The 15,271-nt window shown below is 41.0% G+C and overlaps 1 protein-coding gene across 1 annotated transcript in view; it reads left to right on the forward strand.

The window, feature by feature from the left end:
- cacng3b (calcium channel, voltage-dependent, gamma subunit 3b) overlaps window positions 1–14,909 on the forward strand; it is a 35,196-nt gene extending 20,287 nt beyond the window's left edge. Inside the window, exons 3-4 of the mRNA XM_051387136.1 lie at window positions 593–733; window positions 3,016–14,909. Coding sequence (XP_051243096.1) covers window positions 593–733; window positions 3,016–3,527 — 653 coding nt within the window. The 3' untranslated portion in view covers window positions 3,528–14,909. The remainder of the gene's footprint in view (window positions 1–592; window positions 734–3,015) is intronic.
- Window positions 14,910–15,271: the final 362 nt, after the last annotated feature.

Raw genomic sequence — 15,271 nt, forward strand, 5'->3', positions numbered from 1 at the left:
TAATTAGTATCATTGGTTACGCCCGTGTTTACACTATTTCATGTAAAAATGCTGCTGAGAATATCCAATATGTTACTATGTTGTTTTGTTCTTTCTGCGAATGTTGTAAATGTATTGCGTACCATCTGCTATTTTGAGATGTGTATATCTATGGAATGGTCCCGTAAGGCAAACCAGCAAATTTCCAACAAAATGGGAATTCAGTTCAAATGTAGCGCAGAGGTCGGCAGTGTTTTCAGTGTTCTTTGTTTTTGCAGTATAGCAGTGCCTCAAATTTTATTTATTCATCACAGGCAACATCTTGATTTAAAAAGAAAAAAATGGCTGGCTGCAAGGGGATCTTTACATCTTTTCTGGGGCACAGGAGAAAACATAGTATAGCAAGTAAAAAATGAATAAACAAGTGAATACGAATAAGGAGCACATGCAAAACAGAGTAAACAATAAAATGAAAATGGCACTTTCACAGGAGGGCCTTACCTGTGATTGAAATCACTTTATCCATTTTTATTTTTCAAATAATAATAATAACCATATTTATACCCTGTGTGGGTCTGTGTGTGTGTGTGTGTGTGTGTGTGTGTGTGTACAGGTGCTGTGCGTGCCTCCAGTATTTTCCCCATCATGAGTGTGGGTCTGCTTTTCCTGGGGGGGCTCTGTGTGGCCGCCAGTGAGTTTTACCGGAGCCGACACAACGTCATCCTCAGTGCAGGAATCTTCTTCGTCTCTGCAGGTAAGTCTGTGCTGTGCTGTGTGTGTGTGTGTGTGTGTGTGTGTGTGTGTGTGTGTGTGTGTGTGTAGGTATGTGTATGTGATGACAGTGGTGTCTGTGGCCAGTGCACCATTGTACATAAGGTAGGTCCTACATTAAGAGCAGGAAGGTCTCGTTCTTCCCTAAATGACACATCTTTTACATATTGACCCTTCTGTAGAGCAGTCATCAGTCGTCAGGTTTTGTAGAGCAAAAAAATACACATATTGTACGTGTCCTAACAGGTCAATTCATACTTCATGTGAAATGTCGTAGGTAGGTCCAGAATCCTGCTGCTTTAAGAATTGTCACTCTCTAGTCCAGATTTTAGCCTCATTGGCTACACATGTTTTATATTGACATTGTATTGATTTTGTTGCTTGCTAATGTTGCTGATGAAATGTTTTGTATTGTGTTTGTCTTTTTTTTTCTCTGATGGCTGCTACTACTTTTGCCACTGCAATGACCCAATTTCCCCACAGGAGGCATGAAAGTCAATAAGTTCTTAATTAAGAGCAAAGAGAGTTTAAATATGAAGAGCATAGTCATACAGTCCTGGTGGGGTTTTTTTGTTGTTTTGTTTTGTGTCTTTTTTACAGAATTTATTTTTTTTTTGGAAAGAAGAAGATCTGATTTTCCCCCTCTTTGCTTGTTATCACACATCATAAACTTGGCAGGTCAGAATATGCCACCATTAACAGAAATGTGGTTGTAGTTGAAAGGAGAATTGTTTCATTGTGAGCATGAAGTCCAGCAAACTGTAATATTTCAACATACTGATGTTCAACTTCAGGACAATACTAGCATAGCAGCCATCTTAGTGGCGGTACCAGCCAAATGACTTAAAATACCCATGTCTGATCTCTAGGAGTTTAAATACAAACACGCCTGCTGCGTTTATGATAGCAACAAAGGGGGTATATGTGTGTGTACGTGTCTGTGAGTGTGTGTAGTTGTGTTAGTGTGTAGCCACTTTAAACAGAGGAGGTGCAGCACTCAAATATTTGTAGAAGAAGCCCGTTAGGCATCCAGTGCACACAGAAGTGCCTGTGTGAGAAGCCAGAGTGTGGAAATTGGGCACAGCAGCTGATTAATCAATCAGCAAGAATACCATGATGCTGCTGTGATGCACTGTGAGGGTGTGAGAGTGTAAACACACATACATCCTAACACACATAATCTATCACGTGGATGCTGACACTTAGTCTCTCATAAACACACACACACACACACACACACACACACACACACACACACACACACACACACACACACTTACGCTCTTGCCCCTTACACACACAAAGGGTTGTAATTGCTGTTTAGTGGGATGTGTAGGGTCCCATTGGGTTTTGTAGTAAATTCATGGAGCCAAATTGGTAATTATTTACCACAATAGTGTGGGGCTGATTCTGGTTAATTACAGCTGGCTAATTGTCCCCATTCTGTGCGTTCCACCACACTGCATGAGCACTGTATTCTGGACTAATGATATGGAATAAGAGAGCCCAGCTGTGTGCAATGACTCTCTCCAGCATTTCTATCAAGCTCCACTCTCTCTGATGCTCTCCTCCCGTTACTTTGCTTTATTTCATTTGGCTGTCTCCCCGTCACTCCTCTTCTTCTTCTCTTTCTCTGACATTTTTTCTTTCTCAAATTCTCATTCCATTTTACTCTCACTAATCTGCCACTTTATTATGTCTTATTGTGTGCATCACAAAATTATAGATTTTTATCCATGCTAGCAGCATGGCTCTAGGGACAGAAATGTCTATTGGCCAGTCTGAAATATCTCAACAACTATTGGATGAATTGCCATGACATTTGGTGCAGACATCCATGTCCCCCTCTGGATGAGTTTGAATAAACCTTAGCTTTCCATCTAGTGCCATCATCAGGTCAGAGTTTTAATTTGTCCAACGCTCTGGTTTATGACCAAATAGTTGTGAAACTAATGACATTAATTGTTAACAAACTAAAAACTAAACTGTTAAATGTGGTGAATGTTATACTTGCTAAACATCGTCATGTTAGCTTTGTCATTGTGAGCTGATTAGTGGTCCAGCCAGTTTCTGTACACAACTGCAGACCACATTAACCATACAGTTTTACTGCGGCTGTTACTTGTTCAAGTAATAATTCCCTAAATGTCAATGCAGGGTTGCAGTGAAAAGATAAGCAAAACACATGTATGCTGTGCTGTTGCTCTAAAGTGCTTTGATAAGCCCCTTTCTTATTATTTGTCTCTTTCTTTCCTTCCCTTCCAGGACTCAGTAACATCATAGGAATTATTGTCTATATCTCTGCCAACTCGGGAGACCCAGGCCAGAGCGACAGCAAAAAGTCCTACTCCTACGGCTGGTCCTTCTACTTTGGCGCCCTCTCCTTCATCATGGCAGAAATGGTGGGCGTACTGGCCGTGCACATGTTCATCGAGAAGCACCGCAAGCTACGGGCCAAGTCCCGCACCGAGCTCATCAAAAAGTCCGCCTTCAGCCGCATCCCCTCCTACCGCTACCGCTTCCGGCGTCGCTCCAGCGTGCGTTCTTCTGAGGCCCCCAGCCGTGACACCTCACCGCTGGGGAAAGGCGGCTACACAGGGCCTGCCGCCTCTGAGATGCCCATGTACACGCTGAACCCACGCGAGGCAGGCAACGCCGGCACCAAACCTGGCGGCAGCATGGGTGGGCTGCTCAACTCAGAGAGGGAGTTCCTCCAGAGCAGCACGCTCACCAAAGACTACAGCAAGGACCCCAACCGCAGGACCACACCCGTCTGAGAGGTGCTGGCTGCAGATATCGAGTCAATCAGAGTATCAAAGAGAAGGATGATGAGAAATACAGGGGGAGTGCAAAAGCAGGGGACACACAGGGTTAAGGGGTGGGAAAAGGGGTTTGATAAACTTTGACTGTGAACTGTGAACTTTTAGCCTTTGAACTGTGAATCCTGAGCCCTGTGAGAGTTTCAGCGTGAGTTGCAGGGTTGGTTTTAATGGAGAAGTTGTTCCCAACTCCACTTTACCACATATCTCTGTAGTTATACCTGTTACTCCTTACATATGAAGGCACATACAATTTATGTTCATAAATTGACCTACTGGCTTTTTAAAGGGAGAAGAAATGGGATTGACCCAAGTTTAATAGCATATCGTAAGTGGTTTGCTGTTTGGGGCATCTTCTCCTAAAAAATGAAAATAATGTGAACTAAAGGAGAAGAGGAAAGAGGTGAGAGACTTTGTGTAATCTGACCTTTTGACCTCTGTCCTCCTGACCCTTTTGGATAGCAGCGGAGTTGGATTAGTGCAGGGAACAGCCTCAGAGCTCCGAGCTGTCTCTCTGATTACGATAACTGTTTAAAAGTGCAGAAGTTAACACCTCAGGATCGGGATTGATTCATTTTCAGTTCAGCCGGATTCAAAATATAAATTGAAGATGCAGTTTGTCCATTTAATGGCAGCACATTTGTGGCACTAGTTATTATTTTCTATACACATTGTATATATATACTCTCTTTTCATATTGATTGATTGAGTTAATTGTAGAAAAGCTCACTTCATACCTGACTGAACTGAAACTGAATTGCGCTCATTCCTGGTACCATTCAACCCATCTCTCTGATCCCAGGTCAGTTATTAAACCTGCGTAACGGTTTTTGGTGACATACACTGACTACAGATCAGCTGTTAGGTAGGAAAAGGTGTGACTCAACAAAACTAATGAATCTCTTTTAGATGGTAACGTTAGATCATTGGTGCTTCCTTTTACCCCCTAGTTTGCAGCCACACAAGTCATCTCTCAATTTATTTTTTCGCCTAAAAACTTAAAAGAGATGATCAAATATTTGTCCGTCTGTCCGCCTTCACCCATCGCCTTTCACCTTCCACATTTTTCTGTGTAGCCCCATAACTCACCTCACTGCCACCCTTCACACACCTCCTCTCACCCTCTCTTTCTCTTTTAGGTCCTGTCTTCCGTTGGTGTCGCTCGTATAGACTAGTTAGGTGTTCTGGAGGTTGTTGGTTCAGGGTACTGTGGAGAGGAGACCGCTGAGCTGTGAATATGCTTTAAGGCAGAGCCAAAAAGACATTAAACAAACAGATTTTTTTTTTTGTTTGCCCACTACCTCTTGGTGAATATCTTTCAGATGAATTTAATATAAAGTTGTCTTTTCTTGCCAGAACAATTGTCAAAAAAATAAAAAATTCAGCTGCAGAAATAAACAGAGAAAATGCTCACTTCAGTCTAAAGTACACATCTCTCTTCTCCAATGGAGGGTCTGTTGAAAAAGAATTTAAAGATAAATAGATGGAATTGGAGGAAGTCCCATGCATTATTCAGAGGATTTGTGCTCCGTCCGTTCAGCTGTTACTCACAGCCTCTCCTCCTTTTTATCTCCCTTACATGTGCACATACTGTATACATCTGCACAAATACACACGAGCCTCTACACATCTACCACATGTCTCCTACATGGAGCTGTGACATGCACAGACAGTCATGGCCCTGTTATCCTTAAAAAAGAGACACGTTTAGAGACACATCAATACATTTCCATATATCAGTCTCCCCTGCTCTCTCTCTCAAACACATGGACATGAAAATACTAAATGGATCGATTGAGCACACAGTAGGCAGATGTGAGCTTAGATTTGTTCAAGATTATATCCAGATACAAAAATGGTGCACTCTGACACTATATACTGTTTTGGCCCCATTTTGTATTAACAGCCAAGTGTTTGTTAAGCATTTAAGATATTTGCCACTCATGAACATGAGAGGCACATGATTTATTGTTTTAAGAGCCCTTAGTTTTAGCAAGACGACACTAAAAATGAGAGAGAGGGTTAGTTTATGAAGGGAAGAGCGATAGAGGTTTGAATCCAAGCAGCGATTGGATGAATAAGTACTGGATAAGAGGTGAGACGAGAGGCGTAAATTAGGCTGGAATCTGTGTCATTGTCAGCCAGTGATGTTTTAGAAGGCTAAAGAGTGTTAATTGATGGTGTGATCTTCCTAAAAATATAATAATGCAATCTAAATAAATAAATATATACTGTATCTGTGCTGTTTTGGACTGGGGACTGATCACTTTCCAATTGATACATACTGGTACACTTGTTTCAGTATCCTAAATATCTAAATATATGGTATTAGGCTTTATTTTTGCTTTTGAAATTATATATTTTTTGCGTACAATCAGTTTTTTACTGGATCTACCAAAATCTGTTGCCACCTCTGTCCAATTTAAATGTTGGCAGAGGATTAAAAGGTCAGTTTCCTAGACTTTTACAACACATACAAAGACCCAAAAAGGCTTACTTTGCAACACTTTATTACAGAGAGCGTCATCTGAATGCAGGAGATCGTATTAAACCATTTATCACATCACTAGACAACACCTGATCACACACATACATACAAGGGGAGGGGTTGCAACAGAGTGAGAAGAAGGCAAAATAGCCATAAAACAGAGAGTTAGGGAAAGCTGAGGAGAGAGAGAATCAGTAGCTAGTATAAATATTCACAGCATTTTTCTCAAACTTCGTCTTCTATGAGTAAAAAGTGCGCGTGAAAGAGGGAAAAAATGCATTTTTGTTTCCTTCTTTACCTCCCTAAGCCACCATTGCACTGTTTTGTATAAACTAAAACTGAAACACCAAGCTGATACCAGTCACACTGAGAGTTATTACCCTGATAATAAAAGATGTTTTAAACCTCAGTCATACTGTTTAATTTATGACGCTGCTGCTTTATCCACTGTCTTTAACGCCATAAAGGGAGCTTAAAGGGACAAAACGTGTATCACCACAGACTTGCTCTTGCTGTCCTCCACATGTAAATATTAATTTTGCAAGCTAACTACAACATCAGCAGTTGTCATGGGCTGTGAAAGGGGAAAAAAAAAGCTTTTCTCAAAGCAAGGGCTTTTAATTTTTTAAGGACAGGAGCACACAAGGGCTTTTTACGCTCAGCGCTGCAGCAACGTCGTTTTAAGGGTGTTATGTAGGAAGGAAAGGCAAAGTACATTTGCACAGGAACAACCGTTTTTAAACCAGCTGAATAGCTAACTAAGGATATAACAGGCTTCTCGCAAAAGAGAAGCAGAGGTCGAGAAAACGCAAAGACTGTACTCTTCTACTCACGTTAGCTACAGGTTAGCCTTTAGCGGATTTCTTTGCTAACTTTAGGTTAGATGGCTGACCTTATAAAGTAATTAGCTATGAAGAATATTGCCTTAAGCAGAGGTAGGATAACAATTTTAATTAAGAATTATTTGAGTTAGCTTAAGGATCAAACATATATTAGCAAAATATTGTTAATCATACTTGGTGCGAAATATTACTCAAAATGTTTCCTGTATATCATGGCCTCCAGGTTAGCTTTAGATCATAGGTTCACCGCTCTACTCTTTTTTGCATAGGAGTTCCTGCAGTATACTGACTCAGCAGTAGTAGTTATGTAGCTCAGCACATCAGAGGCCCCTCGGATCCTGAGGGTCTGTTAGGGGTCAGGGTTCAGATCCGCATCCATGAGCCATGTCAGCATTGACCTTTCAAACCATGCATGCCATATCCATCCGCTTCCAGTGCTTACATTCGCTGTATCTCTAATCGAGTCTCAAATGGCACCCTAATCTCTATACTCCGTAGGGATACTGGACTGCTACATTTAAGACGCCTTACAAGGGTGTGTGGGCCCTGTGCCTGTGCTGTGTTTAATGATGTTTACTCAAATAGAGCACAGGGTGCTTTTTGAGACTAGACCTCTGTCTATCTCTTCTTACCGCCATACAGCTTTGATACTCTGATATCAACAACAAATAATTGTATTATTAGTAAATAAATATTCTATTCTAAAGGTGCCACTGTGCAGAGGATGACAAAACTCTGTCACATATTATAGTTATTAATCTATTAACGGGGGGTTTGATTGATGGGAGCAGAGTTGGGAAGTTGGGGTCGTAGTCTTTGTAATATTATATTATTCTAGTTTAATTTTCTACTTTGATGTGGTTTGTGAGATTGTGTTGTTTTGATCACATCTGAAGCCTCTGACAGGAGGAGCCGAAGAGACAGTGGAGCGCTCGGACGATCTCTGTTCAACGTTAACCTCACCTCACTGGTGCCAAAGGTCACGTTACAGTCTGTCAGCGGGACGCTCAAAACTGAAAGTGCAATACACACACTGACAAGCATTCAGAGTACTTAGGTTACTACACTTTTGAGGACCTAACGACCCAATACATTGCACTAGGTTACCTGTTACAGGGGACGATTGCAGAAAATAATGCAATCCAGTAAAGCAGCCTGTGAAAACACAATACTTTTATCAAGCTTAGAATTATCAATTTTTGTTAGGAGGCAAAATAATAGAAACAGTTTACAATGTAAGGCAATATGATACAACTCAACCACAGCCTCAAAAAAAAAAAAAAAAAAAAGATTTGAAACAGCCCCTTTTTTTTATTTACATTTTAGACTTCACAGAAGTAATGTTTTTGCAGGACTGCCATAATGGATTGTATTACATTGTACCCCTGTGTATTCTTCACCACTTAAAGCTAGGCAGCTTCATTAACTGCCACAATATCCTGATCAACAATACCAAATAATAAAGTATAATTGGAAATGAGATAATGCACCTTAACACATGGTTAAACATGTTATTACATCTTACCTTCTTCCTTTTCACTGTGACTCCAGAAACAAGTCCTCTTTCCTGGTCCTCTGTTGGCACTTTCAAATTAAAACGTTAAAACACATCAAGGCAATTTGATGCTCCAAAGGAAGCCGTGAGCACACATTCATGTTGTGATTAAATAATGATATCACAACCAACATGAATTTGAAATTTAGCAAATTAAGACCATATTTTCTATTTATAAATTGCTAAAACAAAAAGCCAAAAAAAAAAAAGCATTGTGTGGGATATAGGTCCTCATGAGTATAGAAACACAAGACCACAACACATAGTAATGCACACACTCATTAATAGTCACAAACATATACACAGACATTCATTTAGGCACAGAAAAAAACACACAGCTTCAGCTTTGCCCAGTGCGGTGTAGGGATAAGTGTGTCCTGTTAAAAGAAAAATCACTGTGTCATGTTTGGAAAAATCATTATAAGTGTTTCTTTGAGAGAAAAACAACAAACTGTTTCTGTCGCTGATGTGTCGCTCCTCACTGGAACTTCAAGTACACTGAGCCAGCTAATCGAACACGGAGGACCAGAAGAACTGTTTGAGAAATGTGAATTTACTGGAATAGTTCTGAGACAAACACGCTATAAGCACTCTACACTTTGCACTCGCTACCAACACACACACACACAAATACACACACACACACACACACACACAGATACAAAAACCCATACAAGGTTACTGTGTGAGGAGGGCTTACAGGTGGAGTTATGTGCCTGCATGTTTGTGTGTGTGTTAATATTCACGTGTGTGTGTGTGTGTGTGTGTGTGTGTGTGTGTGTGCGCGTGCGTGTGCGTGTGCAGTTAGCCTCTCCTCACCCATGCACCCAGTGCCTGCCTGTCCTGCCTTCAGACAGCTCCCAGATCAGCCATGGGGCTTCCAGTATAACCTCCTCTGCATTCCCACGACCTTTAACGGTTGCACTGGGATCAGTTTTAGAGCTAACTGCCCCGATCATTCCTCAGCAGACGCAGCCATACAAAATATAAGGACTGTTTTGGAGTCAGCGGTTTCCGGTGGGTATTGTGTATTATACTGACTAAATATGATAATGAGTCTACGTTACAAGGCTAAGAGGGAAATCATTTTTTTATTTACATGGTCTGACAGGACTATTGGACTTTTATTTTGACACACATGCTGGGCAGATCTGACGTTTCTGCCTGTGAGGCTGATTTAGGATCGGCAGAGGGGGCTTAGCAGGATAGACAATAATCTATCGAATCCCTAATGACAGCTGGTCTTGAATCAGCACAGCCTGGTGTAGCCTGCTGTTCCTTGTGTTCTTAAACCTCCCCCAGATCAGACAGGAAAAGGGGGGAAATCTTCTAGCTCGATCTGCAAGACTCACTTATTAAACCATTGTGTTGCTTGAGATTATGTTTATATGAGGTTTTACATGACAGTGTTTCCTCTTTAAGATGACGTGAGAGGTCGCCCCCACTAGGGTTAAAACATCTGTTGTTCCTGTTCCTGTTCTGTTGTGGGACTGTATACCGAGAATCCTTGGTTTTCAGTGCAAGTTCAAACAACAGAAGCTATAGTTAAAATAGTAGCCACAAGAATCATTCAGGCCTTGGTGCCTATATTAAGCCCGTTTTCCAGACTACCCTCTTCCTTAATAATTTCCAGTTGTATTGTGGAAACCTGTAGCCCTTTAGCTAGAGAGGTTTTGTACCTGTCTTGCGTCTTACATATATTATTTTGACAGGAAGTACACAGTGATTCAAATTTGCCTCAAGTCCAGTGTTCAGGCAGTGTTGTTTACATGCAGAACATATCTGAGGCTGGCATGGTTGACTGACCAAGGAGGAAAGGCCCAAAATGGCAGGATGTTGTACCAGGCCTTGAGAGTTTCGCTCTGCACCAGGTGTATTCAGGCTCCCTCTTACATAAAATGCTTATGAGCAGTAGCAGCAGTACATGTTAAAGGTTTCGTCTTCATGAACAAGTGTTTTGGAGTTATGAATGAAAACATGAGTTGGTCTAATAGAAAAGGTTATCACATTCTTGTTGAATTCAGTTTTCATTGATAGATCCCCAATAGAGTTACACTAGATCTAATCCCTGAAATGTACATGTGATATACATCTATTGGATTACTATTGAGATTTTTGTATCATCTGAGAAAGCCATGCCCCAAAGAGACTAAATTGCCCATCACATAATTTCTACTGAGCCATGTTGTAATGGTTAGAGTCAGGCTACCAGGCATAGAGACCAGCATAGAGTTTTTAGCCATGCTAGTAGCATGGCTCTGTGGAAGTGTTGGATTTTCATCTAGCGCCATCAGGTCAAATATTCTATTTGCCCAATACTTGGATCCTTTTCCGTGTTTAATGCTAATTAGTAAATGTTATCACACTAACATGCTAAACTGCTAAACATCCACGTTAGCACTGTCGTTGTGCTAGCATGGCTTTTAAACTCTTAGTCTTGGTTTTTAAAGTAGAATATGACGAAAAATCTAATTTTAAGTGGTAAATGACTGTAACCTGACTTTGTCCATTTCAAACTGACCTGAGGACTGTTAGAAAACAAACACCAGAACACAGACTCAGGAGAGGAGATGTAGAAGTTAGTGACATTTTAACTTTTTTATGTATTTCTTAGTTGATTGGAGTTTGCATTGATGCAGTGTACAGTAACACAGAGTCCCTTCAGAGTAAAAGATCCAGAATATCAGTAAATGCAAAGTTTTTATTATTATTGTGTTTATTATACGTGTAGTAGTGGCAAAAAGCAAAACATTTTGTTTTCAGGGAGTGTATCTTGCAGGCATTGTAGCAGTTTGTTTTGAGGTGAAACTATTCTGATGGAGATGAGGAGAGTAAACAGAAACCAGCCGTTACTTTGCGGTGAAAGTGAAAAGCGAAAGCCTAAAGACAAATGTGCAGCTGGAACCTGACGTGACATTCATAAATGAAATCCCCCAAAAATGTGGGTTGACCATAGTTTTTAAAACACCTAAAAGCGTGATGAAAGGTGAAAGATGAAATATGTGTCAATGGGCAGCTTTTTATTCTGCTCCATACCTCTGAGCCCTATCATGAGATACTTAGTCCTTGACAACACACACACACACACACACACACACACACACACACACACACACACATACATGCATGCAGAAACATGCTGGCACTCACATTTGTCTTTCTATACACAGGCACACTGACTGTATAACTCTCACAGCTCACATACACACACACACACACACACACACACACACACACACACACACACACGTAGCTGCCAGCCAGTTTCACTGTATACTTTATAATGTAAACCTCCAACTAACAGCGGTCTGACACGGACACATGCTGTGAATAAAAGCACACTTTTACTTACATGATATAAATATGATTACCTATATCTAGAGAGAAAGAATATTATATACAGTATAATAATTAGAAAATAAAGAGTCACCTTTTCAAAGTGCCTGTGGTGAGTTCATTTTGTATTTGAATGTGTGTATGTGAATGTATGATGTGTAGCTGTGTGATCTTACATCCTGCACACACACACACACACACACACACACACACACACACACACACACACACACACAGATAACCCCGTAGTCTGGTGGTCTTCCTAGAAAATTAACACTATCTAATCTTTATTGGAAACCTCACCACACCCCAACATAAACCTGCACAATATTGATGAGAAAATGTACACATACGCACACTCCTCCCTCAACCTGCACACAAACACACAGACGCACTAGATGTGTATCAGCTGTACTGTGTCAACTGTTCTGATTTAGCTGTCCGATAGATAACTCCTCTGCTTATCTCCACAGCCACCTCACAGATGTCTGAATGAGGGAAAGGAAGAGGGCGGGAGGAAGATGAGTTAAAAGGGGAAATGGGAAGGAGAAAGAAAAAAGTTAATGAGGAGACTGGAGGACGTGCCAGCTTTGAGGTGTTTGAAGGAGATAGAGAGAGTGTGTGTGACAGTATGCGTGTGGGGGGGAGTGTGCATGTACATACAAATGAGTATGTCTGTTTATGGTTGAAATATATGGGTGTAGGTGGCTCTCCATCTATTTATTTGTCACTTTTTCTGATCAGATTGTGATTGAAAATGATTCATTTGATAGTATTCCTGTATCCCTGTGAGAGTCCTGTGTCAACCATGTAAACTGTTTATCCATGTGCCACATCAGGTGGTCTCCCTCCGTTCACAGATTGTGTTGCAGGAGCCACTGATCAAATGATTTTGAGACATTATTGGCGCAACTCACCATCAGCATACAGAACCTTAAGTAGGCATCATCTAAAGCAGTGGTTTCCAACCTGGGAACCCCAACAAGGGATCGCAAGATGAATCTAAAGGGTTACAAGCCGATCATCCAGGTGGAAAATAAAAAAGAAACCTAAGTTTGTATACAGAAAAACACATTTTCCAATATGTGCTTCTTTATGTGAATTACTGTACAGTTTTATCTTTTCAGGCCTTCATTATTATTAAAATTAAACAATATGAGAATTTTTCAAACCGCTGCTCATAAATTATACATGCATCCTGTGATGTGTTGTTTTAAGGGGTCACAAACAAAAAAGGTTGGGAACCACTGATATAAAGCTCAAGCTGGACTACACTGAGTTTGAATTCCTTCCAGGGACAGGATACAACTGGTCCAGTTCAAAACTCTGGCGCAAGTCTACAAGAAGGTTACTGTTCCTTCCTACGTCTAAGCCATGGTCGAACATTGTATTCTGGCAGGACAGCAGAGACCCCGCCCATTGTCAGACTGAAAGCAGACCTACACCTCGACATCCCATCCTAAAGGTGTCAGTATGTTTCAACCAACCAAGTACTTGTTGGATGGTCAAATAGCGTCTGACTTCCCCTGTCCCTACACCTTTTTGACATGGAAAGAACTGCATCTGACAAAACTGACAATCTGACAAGCACGACCACTTCATACAGCAATTCGACATGTGTGAGGATGTGAGAAAGTATACGGTTTGGACTTCTCTCTCTCTGAAGCTCTCTATTTTCATACTTCACACTATTAACTTCTGTCACTTTTCATATGCACAGACAAGTGCAACACTAACTGCCTTTGAGAAAAGATTCAGTCCAGGTCCAGTGTGTGGGATTTAGTAGGTCACTTTAGTTTAAGCTTAGTTTTAGTTAGTAGTGAAAACTACTGTGGTTGCAAAACACATGAAAAACGCAAACACCCCTATCTAGAGCCAGTGTTTGGTTTTTCTGTCCTGGGCTTCTATAGAAACATGGCAGTTCAACTTGGCTGACTCCATGGAAGGCGACCCACGGCGTCTTTAGATATAAACAGCTCCATGGTAACGAAAACACAAGGATTGAAAAATTCAGGTGATTATACAATAATGAAAACATACCTATGAATATTGTATTCCTCCTAAATGTTACACACTGGACCTTTAAAGTATACTTTTGCCTTCAGACGTGGTAGGACAGCACGTCGTACAAGTTCTCATAACCCGGCCCTAAACTAAACCTCTACATCCCATGCTAAAGTCAGCATCAGTATGCTACAACTGAAGTGCAGATGGTCGAACAGCATCTGAAACTCCACCCGCCATACCTTTTCAATGTCAGAAATTGCAGGGGGGGCTTCATCTGACAACTTTCTGAAACCAACCACCTGACAAGCAGGCCGGTTGTTCATCCCTGAGTGCAGTTACACTTCCAGATCAAAAGGACAAGAATTAAGAGAAATGGTCTCTAATATTATACTATGTGTTTTGATGTTTGATGCTTTTCTGAATTTGGAGTGATTTTACTTTGTGGTTAAATGTTGTATATGTTGCCCAATTTGCTATTGTATGTTATCAGAATATAATGTAACAGCAAGACCACAACAGCAAGTAATGTGAGAAGGAAGGATTCGGTGGAGAGCTCAGATTCACCTGATGAATATTCATAACTGTGACGTCACCGATGGAGCTCCGCGCTGTCGTCATAGAGATTAGAGTGGATGACGGGATTATGAGAGACTCTCCGCCACACTGGGATTGGCTGCCACTCTGCTTTTGTTCCTCCTAACTGCCTTCATATGTGCCATTTTGTCACTCAATCTCTCCTGCCGCTCATCTCCTCTGTTGCAGATATTATAACCATTGCACACGTTTCATTTTTCCAGTTTCCTTTCTCCCCTTTTCACCCTGGCTCACTTTTTTCTTCTCCGTGATCCTCTTAGTCATTTTCCCCTCTGCCACATTTTTTGTGTTTTGAAACCCCACCCTTCCATCGAGCAGTACGGTTCTGTAGTAATTGCTTTCTTCAGCTCCATTGGCCCAATAAGAGAAAATGGCCCCTTATGCTAATAGGCCATAAAAGACACTGAGCATTTCCCAGCAGGAATCCCACATCAGATTATTTTATAGTGCTGTACCAGACAGTAATGTCTTACCTCTATGTGCTTTAAAAATAAAACAGGAATTTGTGCAAAAGATGATTTGTTCTGAAAACTGAAGGTCATTGCAGTGACTTTATAGTTTATTTGGCACAAAATATCAAAAACGTTTTTATTTTCAGCCTCAAAGACACACACACACACACACACACACACACACACACACACACACACACACACACATCATCTGGCAATGTGACATAGAGTTGTGATATTATACGAGGCAAGCTCCTAATGTTACCCACAAATACAAGTGTCAGTGTGTGTCTGTGTGTGTTTGTGTCCCAGTTGAATGTTGCTATAACAGCTGTTTGTGACAGAATGAGGCTCTGAGGGAGAGTTACTAGCAGCTTTGATGTCCTAATTATCCATCCATCTATCTATCTATCTATCTATCTATCTAT

Source organism: Dicentrarchus labrax, unplaced genomic scaffold, assembly GCF_905237075.1.
Source record: "Dicentrarchus labrax unplaced genomic scaffold, dlabrax2021, whole genome shotgun sequence".
Lineage (NCBI taxonomy): Eukaryota > Metazoa > Chordata > Actinopteri > Moronidae > Dicentrarchus > Dicentrarchus labrax.